General features: G+C 42.3%; 1 protein-coding gene across 5 annotated transcripts in view; it reads left to right on the top strand.

The window, feature by feature from the left end:
- ZNF462 (zinc finger protein 462) overlaps positions 1-18,659 on the top strand; it is a 101,943-nt gene that overhangs the window by 74,136 nt on the left and 9,148 nt on the right. For all 5 annotated transcript variants that reach the window (XM_064176533.1, XM_064176531.1, XM_064176530.1 and 2 more), the window contains 4 exons: positions 1,852-2,116; positions 6,197-6,333; positions 14,857-15,080; positions 17,424-17,556. In XM_064176533.1, coding sequence (XP_064032603.1) covers positions 1,852-2,116; positions 6,197-6,333; positions 14,857-15,080; positions 17,424-17,556 — 759 coding nt within the window. The remainder of the gene's footprint in view (positions 1-1,851; positions 2,117-6,196; positions 6,334-14,856; positions 15,081-17,423; positions 17,557-18,659) is intronic.

Genomic DNA, 18,659 nt, shown 5'->3' with positions numbered 1-18,659 from the left:
AAGTCCTGGAGGGGAGAGGAACAGAAGAAAAATGCTTGATATTCAAAGATTACCTCCTCTGAGCCCAGGACCAGTATGTCCTAACAAAGAGGAAGGAGGACAAAAGCACTAGGTGGCCTTCAAAGCAAGGATGGGTGTCCTGGGAGGAATACAGTATTGGTCCAATTGACCGCAGACCAGGTCAGAGTAGCTAAAGTGCAGATAGAGTCATACCTGGCCAGAGACATCAAGAGCAGCAATAAAAGCTTCTACTGGAATGTCAGTGATGGAAGAAAGACTAGGGCAGAGGTAGGCCCTCTCCAAAACGAAACAGGGAACTTGGTCATCCAGAATAAGGAGAAGTTTGAGATACTCAATGACTTTTTTGTCTTAATTGTCACCAGCAAGGGCTCTAACCACTCTACTCAAGTTACAGAATGTAAAGGTAGAAACTGAGAAATGACCCACTTTAAGATCACATTCAAGACCACCTAAAGAATCTGAAGGTACACAAGTCCTTGTAGTGAGAAAAGAAAGCAAGAATTTTACTCTTGAAAATAGGTGAAGAAGTCCCACACTGAGTGGCCTATAGGCCTGTTTGCCTTTTGTTTCTCCCTATTAATTGGTTAGAATGAATGATACTAAGTTCCTACAAGTATGTCTTTTAGAGAGTTTCTTATATCTGTCATTGGAGAGTTAAGCTTTGGAAAATGAAGTACTCACCAAAGCAGGAGGTAGCTAGTACAGTTTGTATCCTGAATTTGTGCAGACTCCCTTCCCCGCTCCAGCTTGCTTTTTTTCTCCTCTTCCTCCAGAAAGATTAAGAAAAGAGCCTTTTGTCTTATTTTCAGGAAGGTTACACTGAAATTCATCTTAATTCACCTGCTTTCAGTTGTGCCACTCATGGACATCTGGGGGGGTTATGAATTCCTAAACTTCGCATTCAGGTCATGTTGGAAAAGGTTCAACACAATGCGTCCTCCATCCTATGGAGACTTCCACTAAAGTATTTTAACTTTCTGTATCAGTACTGAGACACCTCTAGACTCTGTTTCTCCACATGCCATTAATGACGTAGCTGAGTGCTGATGGGTTGTGAAAAGGATGTACTTATATAGACATATCTATAAAAAAGAGATATATTTCTCAATATGGCAAAACTTGGGAGCTTCATTGTAAATGTGATTTCAAAGTTTGCTTTACAGGAATTTATGATTTTTTTTTTTTTCAAATAATGACTTCATTTCAAGCATCATCAGCTAGGAAGACTTGAATTTAGCTTTTGTGAATATTGCTTCAAATGTGACAGTGTAGAATCATACCATTTTGCTAAAGTTTACTTTTGATAGAGATTTCTTAAATAATTCCATTAATAAGTAGGGAAGAGTATAATTTATTTGGGGTTTTTAGGGTTTTTTGTTTGGTTGGGGTTTTTTTAGATAGGCTATCTATGTTAGATCTTTATCTGATTTAAACTGGTATAAGACATTTGGGAGGATCTTATCTGACTTTTGCACCAAACAGATAAACACTTGGCAATCTGATTAATTTGCTTTACCTTCACAAATTAAAAGTGTCTTAAACTTAGACTTCCTTTTAGACTGCTTTTAATATAAATTGGTCACTTCATTCACCCTCAGATCAAATATCAAAAGCATAATTTATACTGATCACCTTTTAAATTGTAGGCTTCACACATGGATCAGATTAAGAGATATTACATCTCTCTTTCGTAATTCCTTCAGAAAGGATTTCATAACCAACACCTTGATCAACCCCCTCTAAAAGCCAGTAGTTGCTGGGCAGGCCTCCAACCTTTTTTTACATGTGTTGGTCCACCTGCAATAACAGCTTCCCTCTGTTTTTCTACAGACTCTTCATACTCCGAGCCTCCTGATGTTCAGCAGCAGTTGAACCACTACCAATCGGCAGCTTTGGCCAGGAACAACAGCAACATCAGTCCAATCCCACTTTCTGGAAGTGCTGCAGGACTGGAAAAAACAGAAGCCATCCTTAACTGTGAATTTTGTGAATTCTCCTCGGGTTACATACAGAGCATCCGGCGTCACTACCGTGACAAGCATGGAGGGAAAAAACTCTTCAAGTGCAAAGATTGTTCCTTTTACACAGGCTTTAAGTAAGTACTATGCAAAACGAACGAACTAAACTCGAGGCATCTTTTTAGCACTTCACTGAATTTTTTGAGATCTTTTGACATACTCAGCTGTAGCTAGCACAAAAATGGCCACTGTTGACCAGGGAGAGAAACATGGGAAATGCTGTGCCAGATCACAGCAGCATCCATGTAATCCATTTTCCTCTCTCCTACACAGCCAGTACCATCTGCCACAGATGAAAGCAGTGTTAAGTCCTTGAAGTAGGTTTTAGAACTACAGAATCACAGAATCACTTAGGTTGGAAAAGATGTTTAAGATCAAGTCCAAACATTAATCTAACACTACCAAGTCCCCAGTAAGCCATGTCCTAAGCACCACATCTACACCTGTTTTGAATGCCTCCAAGGATAGGTGATTCAACCACTTCCCGGGAGAGCCTGTTTCAATGCTTGACAACCCTTTCAGTGAAGAAATTTGTCCTAATGCCCTATTTAAACTTCCCTAGTGCTCTTTGAGGACATTTTCTGTTGTCCTATCTTGTTACTTGTGAGAAGAGACTATCACCCCACTAACTACAACTTTCAGGTACTTGCAGAGAGCAAGAAGGTCTCAGCCTCCTTTTCTCCAGGATTAACAATCCCAGTTCCCTCATCCACTCTAGACCTTTCAGCAGCTTTGTTGGTCTTCTTTGGATGCACTTCAACACTTTAATAACACTCTTGTAATGAGAGGTCCAAAACTGAACAAAATACTCAAGATGCAGCCTCCCCAGTGCCAAGTATAGGGACAGGATCACTTTGCTGCTTTTGCTGACCACACTGTTCCTGATACAAGCCCGGGTGCCATGACTTTCTTGGTCACCTGAGCACACTTCTGACTCATGCTCTGCCAGTTACTCCCACATCCTTTTTGCCAGTTAGCTTTCCAGCCACTCTGCTCCAAGCCTATAATAGTGCCTGGGGTTGTTGTGACCCAGGTGCAGGGCCCTGCACTTGACCATGTTGAATTTCATACCACTGGCCTCAGCCCATTGACCCAGCGTAGCATCATCTGCAAACTTGCAAAAAATGCATTCATTCCCCTAGACCAGATCATTGATAAAGATCTTAAAGAGAACAGGCCACAGCATTGAGCCCTGGGGAACACAACTTGTGACTAGATACCGACTGGATTCAGTGCCACTGACCACAACTCTGGACCTAGCTGATTTTTACCAAGCAAGTAGTATACCTGTCCAAGACATGAGCACCCATTTTCTCCAGGAGAGTGCTGTGGGAAACCCTGTAAAAGGCTTCACTGACATATAGGTGGGTAACATTCACAGTCTTTCCCTCATCTGCTAAGTAGATATTATAGAAGGAGATCAGGTTATTCAAGGAATATTTACCTTTCATAAAACCATGCAAATTGGGCCTGATCACATGGTTGTCCTGTGCATGCTTTATGGTAGTGTTTGGATCCACTTTCCCGACCTTCTTGTAAATGGTTGTGACCTTTCCTAACCTCTAGTCAACTGGGATGTCCTTTGGTAGCCAAGACTGATGAAAAATGGTGGAAAGTAGTTTGGTGAGCACTTCTGCCAGTTCCTTCAGTAACCTTGGATGGATCCTATCTGACCTCATAGACTTGTGTGTGTGTGTGTGTGTTAAGTGGTAGTGCAGCTCACCAACCATTTCCTCTCGGATTATAGGAGCTTCATTCTGATCCTTGACCCTGTCCTTCAGCTCAAGGTCTTTCACCTAAGAACAACTGGTTGTAATATTGAAAACTGAGGCAAGTAAGATATTGAGTACCTCAGCTTTGTTCTCATCCTTGATCACTATATTCAGTGATCTCCAGTGAAGGAGAGTTCTCCTTAGTCCTCTTTTTTTTTACGGATGTATTTATAGAAACAGTTTTATTGACTCTGTAGCATTGCCAGGTTCTGGTTGGGCTTTGACCCTTCTAATTTTCCTCCTTCATAACCTCACCATATCCTTTCAGCCCTCCCAAGAGGCCTGTTGCTTCTTCCAAAGGTCATAAACTCTCCTTTTTTCCTCCATTCCAGCTCAAGCTGTTTGTTCAACCACCGGTTTACACATGGGGACAGCTTGCTTCTGTGCCTTTGAAGGTGCAGGTCTTCCTGAAGTCCAGGGTAGCAGTTCTGATGACCCTTTTCCTTCTCCAAGAATCCAAACCTCTTACGATTTCATATTCTCTGTGCCAAAGATGTCCTGCAACTTTCACATTGCCCATGAGTCCTTTTCTGTTCACAGGCACCACTTTACTTGCCGGATCAAATAGTACAGGTAGTACTTTTTCCTCAGCATAGGCAATTAGAGTGCTGTCCTTCTCCTCTAGTGTGAAAATTTGCTCTACAAAAATGAGGTCATATCCTGGTGCAACCAGCACGAGGTGTGGGACAACCAAGTGACTTAGGAAGATAGAAGAATTTGTATCATCTTTCTGAAGAAGCCTCTCTTATGTTACTTTATTTCTCCAGCCATCTGTGGCTAAAATGCAAACTGTTCAGTACCATATCTGATAGCATATAGACATGTTAAAGAAAATCCAATTGGACGTTCAAAGTTTAAAAGTGTGGTGCTGTGTGTGTGTGTTTCGGTGGTGTTCTATGGGAAAAAAGTTTGTGCACCTGTGCTGTATGTAATTTCCTCCTGATACACTCTGCCCTTAGGCTTAAACACCCTCAGCTGACATTTGAGGTCTCAAAATTTTCAAGTTGGTAAGAGATTGGTGACATTAAGCAGTATGACTGGATAAAAGGGAGTTTTGAAGAAAACGTTTAGTGCAAACCTGAGAGAATGCACACAAGATCACCCTCTACTTACCTATCTCTAGCCTCTGTTGCTTCATTCTCTTGCACCTTCTATGATAGTTTGCTGCTTGTGCTTGCTGCTGATTACTATCTGTCTTAAAAATTGACAGCAATTGCCAGTCTGTCTGATAATGTTCCTGTCTTGGGAGTGTCATTTTCTTCAACCCGGATGAAATTAAATTGTCTTACATCAAGCACCATTTAAACATGGTCAGAGTTGCATAAACAAGTATAATTCTTCACTGTGGTGTCTCAAATATTTATGGACTAAGTCTTGCTTCATTTAGAAGCACGGAATGTTTTCTGTCTTCAAAAACAAACCAGACCAAACCAAAAAAACCCCACCAACACAGCAGAAAAGAGTGTCAAAAAGTTCTTCAACTCACCATAGAAACTTAAATGCATGAAAACATTCACAGAATTTGGTAGAAATACTCCTGTGGAGTTCAGTGATAGCTGGATCAGGCTCAAAGGCAGTTATGTTAGTAAGTTGCTTTATGTTGACGCTAACAGTCTTGAAGAACTTGAGAGAGACTTTTAACTCTAGTTCAACATGGCAAGCTCCTTAGCTTTTGCAAGCTTTACTTCTGCTTTAGGAAAAAATTACCAAGTGCCTCAAGTTTGCAGACATTTCTCATTTCAGTAGTCGAGCTTTGTTTTGGGTAGATATATGATTAGATTCCTCTATATGCACGTCTCTTACAACTTTTAAACATGCAGCCCATGCATTAATAGGTAGACTATTATTCATCTTACATTTTCAGATCCTTAAAGTCAGTGCTTTAAAACTGAGCCAAACACACTGAATGCAAATCTGGTTTGTATCTTTAATCTAAACATTTTAGCTGGTTATGAGCTTGTCCTACAAAGACAAAGGTGATTAAGATTGTTAACCTGTCTCCAGAATGTCCAGAACAGTTGGCAAACTTTGTTCAGCTTGGTAAAAATCGATCTTTATCAGAGAAAGTACACTGATATTTGAGGCTGAGGACACGATAATGAGCATAGAAGGCACATATATTTTGCTATGTTACCTATAGAGCAATCCATAAAAAAATAGCATCTTGTCAGAGTGTTTGTTACTTGAGGATAGAAGTCTGCAAATGCCTCTGCTCATGTGCTGCTCATGTGAGTAGCCTCACTGAACTGCCGTGTGGCACTGTGAAGACAAGGTTGAGTGCTATCTGTACCATTTTATGCCACACGTCCCTTACAGAGCTGTGACACTTCATCATTCCCTGCACACCTCCTCTGACTGCTTCCATCTCTCCCTCCTGTTTCACAGATCTGCTTTTACTATGCACGTGGAAGCTGGGCATTCGGCAGTTCCTGAGGAAGGACCCAAAGACCTTCGCTGTCCTCTTTGCCTATATCACACCAAATATAAACGCAACATGATTGACCATATAGTTCTGCACAGAGGTAACATTATCCCTGTATATGTCTGTATCCAATGAGGGGAATGCTGAGCAGTGCCCTTGTCTTTCAGACTGGTTTCCTTCAATTTTCCTCTCTCTGCACATAAGGACAAGTATTTCAACTCATCAACCCTTAAGTATCTTGTGTTTAATTTCTGAATGATGCATCTTATTTATTTCTTGTAAAACTCAAAGCTAAGCTAGCCAGTGCTGGGCATATTTAAAACAGTTTTTAAGATTTTCCTCTACAGGGGTTAACAATAATCAAACACCTGTTTTGCAAGAGTTGCCCTAATTTACAGCTCTGATCTAGGCCAGAGCTGTTTCTTGCTTGTTGTTTCCTCCTTTAATTTTTACTGTAAATGCCTTGCTGTCATACGCTCAGTGACAAGGCATATCAACTAACCGTAGAGATCCCACAGTATCCCTGATTGTTTACCTTTTTTTTCCCGTTCTCTTCAATGTTCTTGAGTTCAAAGCAAATGTTATCTTTATTTTTTTATGTAAGACTCATTTTCTGTCTGCACCTCTTCATTCTTTCTTTTGCCAACTAAAATTGAGGGATTTCTATATTCTATTAACTCTGGGCTTTGTAGCTCAGGAGAGACAGCTGTTTGGGCTCTCTGGGCTGGGATTCATGCCCATAGCTATTGCACTCAATTCTTGTAGATGGTCTGTTGGCTGCTGAAATCCAAACCCATGTGTTGGAATGGCACTCTGCCTGCCTGCAGGTTGGGCAGAGTTTCACAGTAGAGTAATGGTGGTGAGCAAACACAAGTTTTGCATGCTGTCTTTTTCCTGGAGGAGATCCTGGTGTGACAAGCACTATCACAATTCCTTGTAACATGCCACTTTTCAGTGTTCATACCTTAAAGCCCTTCTTGTACTAAAGCGGTGAGGTTGGCACAGTGCATACAAATTTTTGTCTGCTAGAAGGGCTGTTCTGAGGGAACATCTGGGAAAAATGACCTGTCAGTGATTCAGAAGGCACATTACAAATCTGCCTTATTTGGTTGTTAGAATTTGGCAGATGCTTTAGGTTTTACTTCCTGTCTATGAAGGTGTTGCTGTGTCAGATTTTTCCTAGCTTCAGGGCATACTCCAGAATTGGCTCACTTAAAAGGTGGGGATTTAGTTAACCCTTGTGCAGTGGACCATGTGGTTCCAAGTGCTGCTGAGGTGTGCTTTGTTTTGTGGCTCTGCCAGGCATCAGTGAATAATGCCACACCTTTAAAACACAGATAGACAGGCTACAGGAAAAATGGATGGGCTTAGTTAGGGTATTTTCCATCATGTATAATAGACTTGACACTGGGAATGTCCAGTTGTGGAACTGGAAGAGCACTTCATAAGTGTGATCCTGGGAAAACCCTTGCAGGCCCACTCACCTCCTGAGCTACTCTTGCACAAAAGATATAGGGCACTAGAGGTTAAGAGTGAGATGGTTTCAGAGACAGAAACATCACTATCTGGGGAGTTGACTAAAGTAAATCAGTTGCCCCCTCACATCAGAACTTGTAACCAAAAGAAAAAGAGGAGGGTAATCGTTATTGGTGATTCCTTTCTGAAATGAACAGAGGGAATCATAGGCCAGCCAGACCACTTCCACAGGGAAGTCTGCTGCCTTTCTGGGTCCCAGGTCAGGGATGTTAACAGAAGGCTGCCTACTGTAGTGCAGCCCTCTGATTACTATCCCTTGTTGGTTATACAGGTGGGAAATTATGAGTTTGATACCAGAGATCTAAAAGCAATCAAAAGGGACTTCAAGACACTGGGAAAAGTAGTTGAGGGATTGGGGGCACAGGTAATCTTTTTGTCTGTACCTGTAGTCACAGGTTGGAATGCTGAGAGGAACAGGAAATCATACCTGATTAACAAGTGGCTCAGAGGCCCGTGTCACCAAAAAATTGTGGATTCTTTGGTATTGGAACTTTATATGGCCCCCAGGTCTACTAGTAGCAGATGGGGTACATCTGTCTTAGAGGGGGAGAAAGATCCTGGCACATGAGCTGGCTGGGCTTGTTGAAAGGGCTTTAAACTAGGCTGGAAGGGGGAGGGGGTTAAACATGACAGGACTAGAGACAAACCAAAGAAGGCTCAGGGTGGTAGGTTGGAGATAGGGATAAAACCAGCAGCCCAGATGAAGTTTATGTACACTAATGCATGCAGTATGGGTAATAAACAAGAGGAGCTGGAAGCCTTGGTACAAGAGGAAAACTACAATCTTGTTGCCACCACAGAAACGTGGTGGGATGACTCACACAAGTGGAGTGCTGTAATCAATGGCTACAGACTCTACAGGAGAGACAGGCAAGGGAGAAGAGGTGGAGTAGTGGCCCTGTATATTAGACTTGCTCTGGATGTCAAGGAGGTAGACATTAAGGATGATCAGGTTGAGTCCCTATGGGTAAGAATTAAGAGGAAGGCCAACAAGGCTGACATCCTTGTTAGAGTCTGTTATAAACCACCCAACCAGGAAGAAGAGGTTGATGTATTATTCTTTGAGCAGCTGGAGGCTGCAAGTTTCTTGGGAAACAGTCCTTAGAAACAAAGGGGTCTAGGAAGGTTAGACCTACTTCGAGAAAGAACTCCTGCAGGTGCAGGAGCAGGCTGTGCCATTGTGCTGGAAGGTGAGCCAACGAGGGAGACAGCCAGACTGGATGGGCAAGGAGCTTCTGAAGGAATTAAGGAAAAAAAATAGGGTGTATCCCTTTGGGAAAAAGGGGAGATATCCCAGGAAGAGTTTAAGGATGTTACTAGGTCTTGTAAGAAAAAAATGAGAGGTGCAAAAACCCATTTAGAACTTAGGCTGCCACTGCTAGTAAGGAGAATAAAAAATATTTCTATAAATATGTTAATGGCAAAAGAAGGGGCAAGGACAACCTCCAGTCCTTATTAGATGGAGAGGGGAATATAGTGACAAAGGATGAGGAAAAGGCAGAAGTACTTAACACCTTCTTTGCCTCAGTCTTCAGTAGTGGGAAAGGTTGTCTCCAGGACAGCTGGACTCCTGAACTGGCAGATGGAGTCAGGGACCAGTACAGTCCCCCTGTAATTCAGGAGGAAGAAGTAAGGGACCTGCTTAGCCACTTGGATCCTCAGAAGTCCATGGGATCGGATGGGATCCATCCTAGGGTGCTGAGAGAGCTGGCAGATGAGCTGGCCAAGCTGATCTCCATCATTTATCAACAGTCCTGGCTCACTGGAGAGGACCCTGAAGACTGGAAGCTGCAAATGTGATGCCCATCCACAAGAAGGGCTGGAGGGAAAGTACTGGGAAATGACAGACCTGTCAGCCTGACCTCAGTGCCAGGCAAGGTCATGGGACGGGTTGTCTTGAGTGCCGTCACAGAGCACCTACAGGATGGCCAAGGGATCAGGCCCAGCCAGCATGGGTTTAGGAAGGGCAGGTCCTGTCTCACCAACCTGACCTCCTTTTATGATCAGGTTACCCACCTGGTGAATGTGGGGAAGGCTGTGGATGTAGTCTACCTGGACTTCAGCAAAGCCTTTGACACTGTCTGCCACAACAAGCTCCTGGCCAAGCTGGCAGCTCGTGGCTTGGAGAGATTCACTCTGTGCTGTGTCAAGAACTGGCTGGAGGGCCAGGCCCAGAGTGTGTTGGTGAATGATGCCACATCCAATTGGCATCCAGTCACTGGCTTGGAGCCCAAGGATCAGTGCTGGGCCCAGTCCTGTTCAATATCTTTATTGATGATCTGGAGGAGGGGATTGAGTCCAGCATCAGTAAGTTTGCAGATGACATCAAGCTAGGAGCAGGTGTTGATCTTTTGGAGAGTAGGGGAGCCCTGCAGAGGGACCTGGACAGGCTGGATGGGTGGGCAGAGGCCAATGGCATGAGATTTAACAAGGCTAAGTGCCACTTTGGTCACAACAACCCCAAGCAGCGCTACAGGCTGGGGACAGAGTAGCTGAAGAGCATCCAGGCAGAAAGGGACCTGGGGATACTGGTGGATAGTAGGCTGAAGAGGAGCCAGCAGTGTGCCCAGGGGGCCAGGAGAGCCAAGACATCCTGGCCTGCATCAGGAGCAGTGTGGCCACTAGGATGAGAGAGGTTATTCTTCTCCTGTGCTCGTGACTGGTCAGGCCACACCTTGAATACTGTGTCCTGTTCTGGGCTCCTCAATTCAAGAGAGATGTTGGGATACTGGAGCATGTCCAGATAAGGGCAACAAAGCTGGTGAGGGGCCTGAAACACAAACACTATGAGGAGAAGAGGAGGCTCAGAGGTAACCTCATTACTGTCTACAACTACCTGAAAGGAGGTTGTATCCAGGTGGAGGTTGGTCTCTTCTCTCAGGCGAACAGCAACAGAACAAGGGGACACAGTTCTAAGTTGTGCTGGAGTAGGCATAGGCTGGATGTTAGGACAAAGTTCTTGCCAGAAAGAGTGATTGGCATTGGAATGGGCTGCCCAGGGAGGTGGTGGAGGCACCGTCCCTGGAGGTGTTGGAGAAAACACTGGATGAGGCACTTAGTGCCGTGGTTGATTGTCTAGGGCTGGGTTATGGTTGGACTGGATGATCTTGGAGGTCTCTTCCAACCTGTTTAATTCCGTGATTCTGTGATGAGCTCAAGCAACTGTAATGCCTGTTCAGGGCTGTTTCAGACCAATTGCAAGGAGATTATTACCTCCTTGGTAAGTTATCTGATTATTTTCTTAGAGATGTTGCTTCAGCTACTAACCTCAAGCCTTTGTGCTCCTAAACACAGCTGATAGCAAAAGACATTAGCAGTATACCCAGTAGAGCAATGGGAGAAGTGAAAAAGAAATAGAACTTTTAATTATAAAGATTCTCAGTGACCACAGGGGAAAGAACAAGTGTTTTCTCAGATATCAAACATCTAGATAATAAAAGAAGTAGAGTCCTTCCTTAAAGTTCTTTTTGATGTGTTTATCCAGCTAAAAAAAATACTGTGCTGCCATGTTTATGCGGAAGCTGAGGCAGACAGTTTTGACAAGGCTTAACATTCACTGAAAAAGAGTCAGAGGGACGGTGAATGTAGTTTGAGATAGGCTTCTTTTTTTATAGCCATTACATTGGTAAAAGAAATGCATGCCCACAGCCATGGTCCACAAAAATAATTTTAGAGGTAGGTGGAGTGGTGCAGTCTGCAAAATCAAGAATGAGGGATTTGATCCATTCACAGTTAAAGTTCATCCTGTGCAAAAAAAGATGTGTTTATAAATGCATGACTCTTAAATTACTTCCATTTTGCTGCTCCCCTAATCCTTGGTGAAACAGAATGTGCTTGAAATGGAGTATCTTTTTCTCTAGTATGTGGCTGTGGAAGCTGAGTTTTACAGGCTTAAAGCATTACTAGCTAGAAGCTTAAATGCCTCGTTGAAAAAAATTAGGTAAGGAATTTGCTTCCAATTAAGAATGAGGGCCAACATCAAGCTTCCAGGAGCATTCTTACATGTGTCATCTATTCTTCTGTAAAAGTGGTTCACCCTTCCCTTCTGTGGGTACAGATGGAGGACAGACTTAATACAGGTGGCTTGTAGCAGAGGATTGGCATAGATAGAGGCTGCTATGCAGATAGGTGAAGAAGTTTGACTATCTGGTTCCTCCTGGCCTTTGTGACAGGCAAGCCTGGGAAGAGGACACACAGAGGAGATGTTATTTTTATGCTTTTAGCAAACAGTTGCTCTCTTCTAGTACAAATTTTGTCCTTTGATTTAATAGAAATCACACACATTTCTCTGGACCACTGATTTCAAGATAAAAAAGTAAAGTATTCAAATTCTTCTGCTTCCCCAAAAGTTTCATTGCTACATATCCTGATTCTTTGCATCTGGTTGTTTCTGGCATTATTCCCTGCGCACACATGCAGAGGTCTTGCGCTGTACCAGCTTTTGGCTACCAGACTGTAAATCCTACATGTTCTTTGACTGTAGAGTGGATATGTAGATAAATATGCATATTTTCACACAAAAAATAACTAAATAATTGGTCTTGTCTAGATAGTAGGACTGTTTCGTTTGTACTTGATTTACCCTTAAGGGAAGGAAGTAACTTGCATGTGCTGTGGTGTGTTGCTGAGTAAAGATTTTTCCTTACCACTAAGGACTGACAGAGTCTCTGGCTCTTTTGTGCCTTGAGCAGAAAAATGTATGTCTGCTTTGAGTTACTCTACTTGCATATACCTAGCGTATGAATGGCCTTTCAGTTTAATACCTAGTGCATTAATGGCCTTTCAGTTTAATCTCTGATCTGCCTTACAATTAGCCTGGATATTTCAGCCTAATGGAAGGACTGGATTTCTTAAACCAAGATGATGCTTTTTAGGTGATTTTTTTTTTTAATTACCCATCTTCCACAATTCAAGACATCTTTTTGTGCCATGTATGCAGTAGTCTTCGTTTAGACCCTGGTGAGCTTTGAAGTAATACACATAGAAGAAGAAACTACCTTTTTCAGTTTGTGTATGGACCATTATGATTTGCTGTAATTGGGTCAGTTGTCCAGATAAGTGCACTCTAAATGTATAATTAAATAAACAGAGCTTTGTAGGGGTAAGCTGAACCTCCAGAATGGGAGGTTCTGCATCCAGATAACCCAGCAGATTACAAAGTCACTGCTTGGAGGAAGATTACTGACATGAATGCATCATGAATACATCACTCTCTGCCAAAAGTGATATCCTTCAGGCTAAAATTGATGTTTATTTTGCTTTCTCTGGTTACTCTGGGAAGTGTGTGTGTGATTGTGACTTAATAGGTTTTGCTAATGTGAATTAGGGAATGCTGCATTACTCCAGTCTGGCAGATAGGAAGTTTCATACCATCTCACATTTTAGCTTTCCTGATGTGTGCCTAGTGCCACAAGAAGAGTGATTTTTCAAGTATATAAGGTAGTATTTCTGTTTTTTTATTAATTTCACCAGACTTTTTCACTCTTGAAACCAGCTGCATACTTATTTCTATGAATTAAAAAGCCCACAGCTGCAACAACTTTATATAAAGTCTTCCTATGACCTGAGAATCAACAGCTTGAAATTCCCTTCCCCATTGGATCCTTTTATCCCCATTCCTTGTTCTGAATGGCCGCAACTTTATGTGTTTATAGCTTGAAAATCTTTTGTTGGTGTTTTAAGTCCACAGAGCTTTTTTTATTTGTTTGTTGGTTGGATTATTTTGTTTTAAGGCATAGCTTTGGGGAGAACTTCTGTTTTTTGAAGTGGCCAGAGATAGAATAATTTTTGTGTTCAGGGAGAACCTGACCAGGATTAAACATTTTGCTGGGCTGTAGAAAGAGTCTTGTAAGCAGTGGTGTCATGTTGGTTAGTGAACAGAGGAGCTTTTGCCATCTTTCAGAAATTGTAAGGCAGTTTGCATTTCTGTAGTTGTCTTTGGATGTGATATTACCCTCTTGAATACAGAAAAGGGCCCATTGGCGGAGATCCATATGTGAATTTCCACGTCTCATATTCTGCTAGCCTTCATGCCTGCCTTCTGTGATTCAAACCTGGGGTTTTCTGTTCATTTGTTTTAATCTGTCATGAGAAATGAACTTGCATGAGGAGGATCAAACTCCTTCTTTAATCAGTGGTGTGTGAGGAGTCACACTGCTCAGTTTCAATGTTCTAGTTCAAAACACCAGTTGGGAAACAAAAGCCTATAATAAGGATCTTCTGGTGACCCTTGTCTGAAGGGTCAAAATTTGGGATTCCTTTCTGCACACAACTCAGGGAATCACTTTGGCTGAGTGTTATGCACATTGGATTCTGGCTGTGTCAAATGACTGAAATTAATTGCTGCACTATTAAACATGAGTGCTTTGCTTCAGTGTTCAAAACTTCAGCAAGAGCAGTTTGAGTGAATGCCTGTATCCATGATCTAACCTGTGCAAATGTGACATGACACACATGCAGAGTTTTCAGTTGAGCTTTCTGAAAGCTGTGGGTGTGTTGGGAAGTTTCTATCCCTGTATGAAGTACATGACCTCTTCTAGGAAAAAATACTGCCTTACCCTCTCAGTCTCCAGAAAGCAACTTTAGCAGTGATGGTAAGGATACCAACTCTGATTTTTATGAAGCCAGCAGGGTGATGCATTGGGAAGCATCCTGCATCTTCCCTGTTTGTTACATTTCTAGCAGCTGTTCCTGGCTGCTTTCAAGTACTGAACCAAAATAAACTTTTGGTCTATCTTGTTTAATGGCTTTGTTTTGTATTCTCAGGGTCTGTTACTCTGATATACAGACAGAAACTCGCTTGACCAAAACCTCTCCACTCCCATGCTCTTCATCCTATAAGCAGCTACATTTTTGAGGGCACCTGCATTTTTAGCCTTGGACGATTAACCCTGTCATTGCAGGAAGAATTGTTGTCTTCTGTCTTTTTGTGTTGGTGCCGCTTAGCTCCCATTCCCATTCAGATAAACTGCCTACCCATGTATCAGATCCTGTGCTGGATGTGTATGGTGATGCCCAAGCTGTTGACTTGCAGGCCTGGTATTTTATAAAGTTTATTAAGTGAACTGTCCCTCTTCTGTCCCTACAGAAGAGCGGGTCGTTCCCATTGAGGTCTGCCGATCCAAACTGTCCAAGTACTTGCAGGGGATTGTTTTCCGTTGTGATAAGTGTACCTTTACCTGCTCCAGCGATGAGAGCTTGCAGCAGCACATAGAGAAGCACAATGAACTGAAACCTTACAAATGTCAACTCTGCTACTATGAGACCAAACACACAGATGAGCTGGACACTCACCTTCGAGATGAGCACAAGGTAACATCCAAATAGTTTTTTATTTGTGGCAGTCTACTCTTTGCAAGTGCTGTGTCATTTTATTTTGTATGTCAGCTCTGAGTAGCCAAATTGCCTTTTTTTCTCCTTTCCCTAAATCTGTAAATTAATCCCATGCTGGGTTTCATTTCCTCTGTTTTCTGTGATTTCTCTCTTTTTTCTGTTGTTTTGAAACTCAAAATTGAGGGTTTCTGAAGATGTTCAGATTCATTGGAGTTGGCAAACTGTGGTATGCAGTGTATGATTATCTGAAAAAGGCAGTTGTATATGCTAGATGTATTTAAAGAGACAAAGAGGGATTTGTGAAATTACATTAATGCTTTGTGATTCAGCCTCTCTAAAAATGGAGACATTCCAAACATAAGATTGCTCTGGCAACTTCAGCAGCATAACATACTGTATGTATTGTAATAACAAAGAGGGCAATATATTGCCATTTACTTTTAACAAGGGAAATATAAAGCACAAGCACAACCAGGTCCTAAATTAAGATTTACTTTGGAGTTTCTTGTGGAGTGCCTGAGTGCAGACCTGATCCAATCTTTGAGATGTCATTAAAGGGCCTCCACAGTCTAATAGCTTTGAATTTCTACAACTGAGAGCTGAAGGACACTTAAATTACAGAACTGAGATATGTTTTGGAGTATTTGTTAGTGCTTCCTAGTCTTTTCCAGAGGAGGCAGCTTTATGTCTTCACCTGTTGCAGCTGACCTATCCAGGTCTTCAATGAAAACTCACTCCTACTTTACTGGCAGAAAGATGCCTTCTTTTTATGTTGACAGTATTAGCAGCAGAAGTCCCAATGAGACTTATAATGCTTAAAAAATATTTGGCTGTCTTCTGAAAACAATCTCTATAAACTTTTGTTGGCCTACTATGCTCTCCTGCCCTCATTATTATTTCTGGAAATTCTTCTGCAGTTCATGTGCTACAGGAGATGCTCTATGCCTCCTAGTCACCAGAGCAAGACACCTGGCGTATGCATAGTGCATTGTTCCTCATAATTGTGACACAATGCATCAGGCTGGGAAAATTTCTCCCTTACTTAGGTCTCCCTTGCAATCCAGACCCACAGTGATGGTGCCAGTAGTTTAGGGTATCTTTTTCCCATCTCTCTTCAGTAATTTGTATCGAGTTCTGGGCTCAAATACTTAGGTATTGCACCTTAAAGAGCTCCGTTGCATCAGCCACGTTCAATTCAGTGTCTTGCATGTGTTCTTGTTTGTTCAAGTCTCCATTAAGTCAGAGAACCTGGTCACAGCAGACTATATGGAGTAGTTCTGGGAATCTGCATACCACTGCCTTTAGGATAGTTTGCTATTTTAAGATATACTACAGTTGAGTTCACTTCTTAGGTTCGTTCATATTTGCAGTTCTATAGAGGGATCAAATAGTCAGTGGGTGTCGATATTTCGTTCAGCATCTTGCAGGAGGTGTTGTAGTGATTCCTCTGTCCCCATCCTCTCTGCCTCTGTGGCTGAGTTCCTGTGCTGCTGGAGGACTGTCATTTTGAATGAAAGATGAATCCAAAATCTTCCCAACAGGGATCAATGAACTCAGAGGGCACTTGTCATACAACAAGCATTAGCCCTAGTGTTCTGGTCATGCTCCATGCTCTTTGCCTCTGCTGTAAATCTGAACCACTCCTCTGCTGTTTCTCTTGGATGTGGTGGATTTCCTGACTTACATGCCCTAAGCTACTTCTTTTATACTGCTACCATGAGTTGTTAAATAGCTTGTGCATTTCACCCCAGGGTTAGCTGAATTTGACTGCTGGGTGAAATGTTCCCATTATAGTCTGTGTATCAGTTTGCAAAGTACTTTGCAGCCCTTTGCAATGAAAATTGATCTCCTATTAATGAATGAAAGTGTATGTGGCACACAAGCAGACATGTGCTTAGTAAAAGACCATCCTTTCATGAATGAAATAGAATAAGCCAGTCAGTGTGAGTGACCAATATCAGTGTTTGATCACAATCTCATAAAAATGGTCTCATAAAAAGAGGATACAACTTATAGTATTTTGCATTTCTTTGATTTTTAGTTTCTTTTTTTTTTTTTAATATATCAAAACTAGTAAGAAAGAGGGGGAATGTTTGCTAAACATTACTTTTTGACAGCCTAACCCAAGAAATGCGGAGTAAACAACAGAAGAAGACTCAATAGCATTGAAAATAGTGTTAACTTGATTTGTTGACACATGTCACCTTTAGCTGAGCAGACTTTGGGGTGTACTTGATTTTGTTTTGCATCTGTGATGATTCTTCTGAATAGCTGAGGATTCTGCTGATTGATGACAAAAGTACAAAAGTGTTTCTTTCGAAGGTGAGCCGTAATTTTGAGCTGGTTGGACGGGTTAACTTGGACCAGTTGGAACAAATGAAGGGGAAAACAGAAAGCTCCAGCAGTGATGAAGAAGAAAAAGAAGATGAATTAAGCCCTGAGGCTGAAGAGAGAGGTCAGTGCTGCCTTTTTTTTTTGTTTGTTTTTTTCCTGGCACTGTGCAACGTGCTCCACCAGTGCACCAAGCAAGGTCAGCTGTTTACTGCGTAGCACATTCCTGTAGAGTCATGCAAACATGCCATCAGAAGCAGAATGGAGCTTTTGTGAAGACACTGCTCCTGGGGGAATCTTTCGTTTCTAATCCTTAATACAGTTTTTCTTTCTATGAAAAAATATGTACTATGAGAAAACACAGATAGGATCTGTGGCTTATTTGCCCGTACAGATAATATCTATAAGGTCTTGGAAAACTACCTGAGTTAAGAATTTCAGTGTTTGTTAGATTTTCTGTTTTAGTAACCAGTCTTTAGCTTTTCGCTTGGTGTTGTTAAGTGAGGGACAAAGAGGCTGTGGACAGACTTTTTTTCATGGGCAGTTACTAACTGTGTGCACAACATTCCTTGTTAGACAGCATCAGTCCTGTTGCAGTTGCTGCAGCTGACAGCTCTGGAGCTGGAGCAGATCCATGCCCCACATGTAGCATTGTGTATTTAAGTATGCGCCCAGTTTCATATCTAAAGCTAATTCCCCAGACTTTGGCAAAAGCAGAACCATATGCTGGCTTATGATCTTGGTTTGGTCCAAGTTAATCAGCAGGGAAGAAGTTCTCTATACTTCTCTAAACTGAACCAAAGGTTTTTTGGCTTTGCTTTTGTGGGATGGCTGCCTAGCTTGCTGTGGGACAGGAAGGCCAGTTGATGTAGTACACACAGGCATAGGAAGCTTCATGTAAGCATGAGGAGGAATGTTTTCACTGTGAAGGTGACAGAACACTGGAACAGGCTGCCCGGGGTGGGTTGTGGAGTCTCCCTCTAGAGATAGTCAAGACCTGCCTAGACACATTCCTGTGTGATCTGGTGTAGGTGGTTCTGCTCTGGCAGGGGGGTTTGACTAGATGGTCTTTTGAGGTCCCTTCCAGCCTCTGACCTTCTGTGATTCTGTGATTCTCTGACACTGGGGCCAAAGTAATTTACCTTTAGCAGGTGTGTGTGCTAAATGAAGATCCACCAAGCTGGCCTGATGAAGAACTGAAGGAGAGAGTCTTATGAAGACAAGAGA

The sequence above is a fragment of the Pogoniulus pusillus genome, chromosome Z, assembly GCF_015220805.1.
Source record: "Pogoniulus pusillus isolate bPogPus1 chromosome Z, bPogPus1.pri, whole genome shotgun sequence".
NCBI lineage: Eukaryota > Metazoa > Chordata > Aves > Piciformes > Lybiidae > Pogoniulus > Pogoniulus pusillus.
This window is presented reverse-complemented; position numbering and strand designations above follow the sequence as displayed.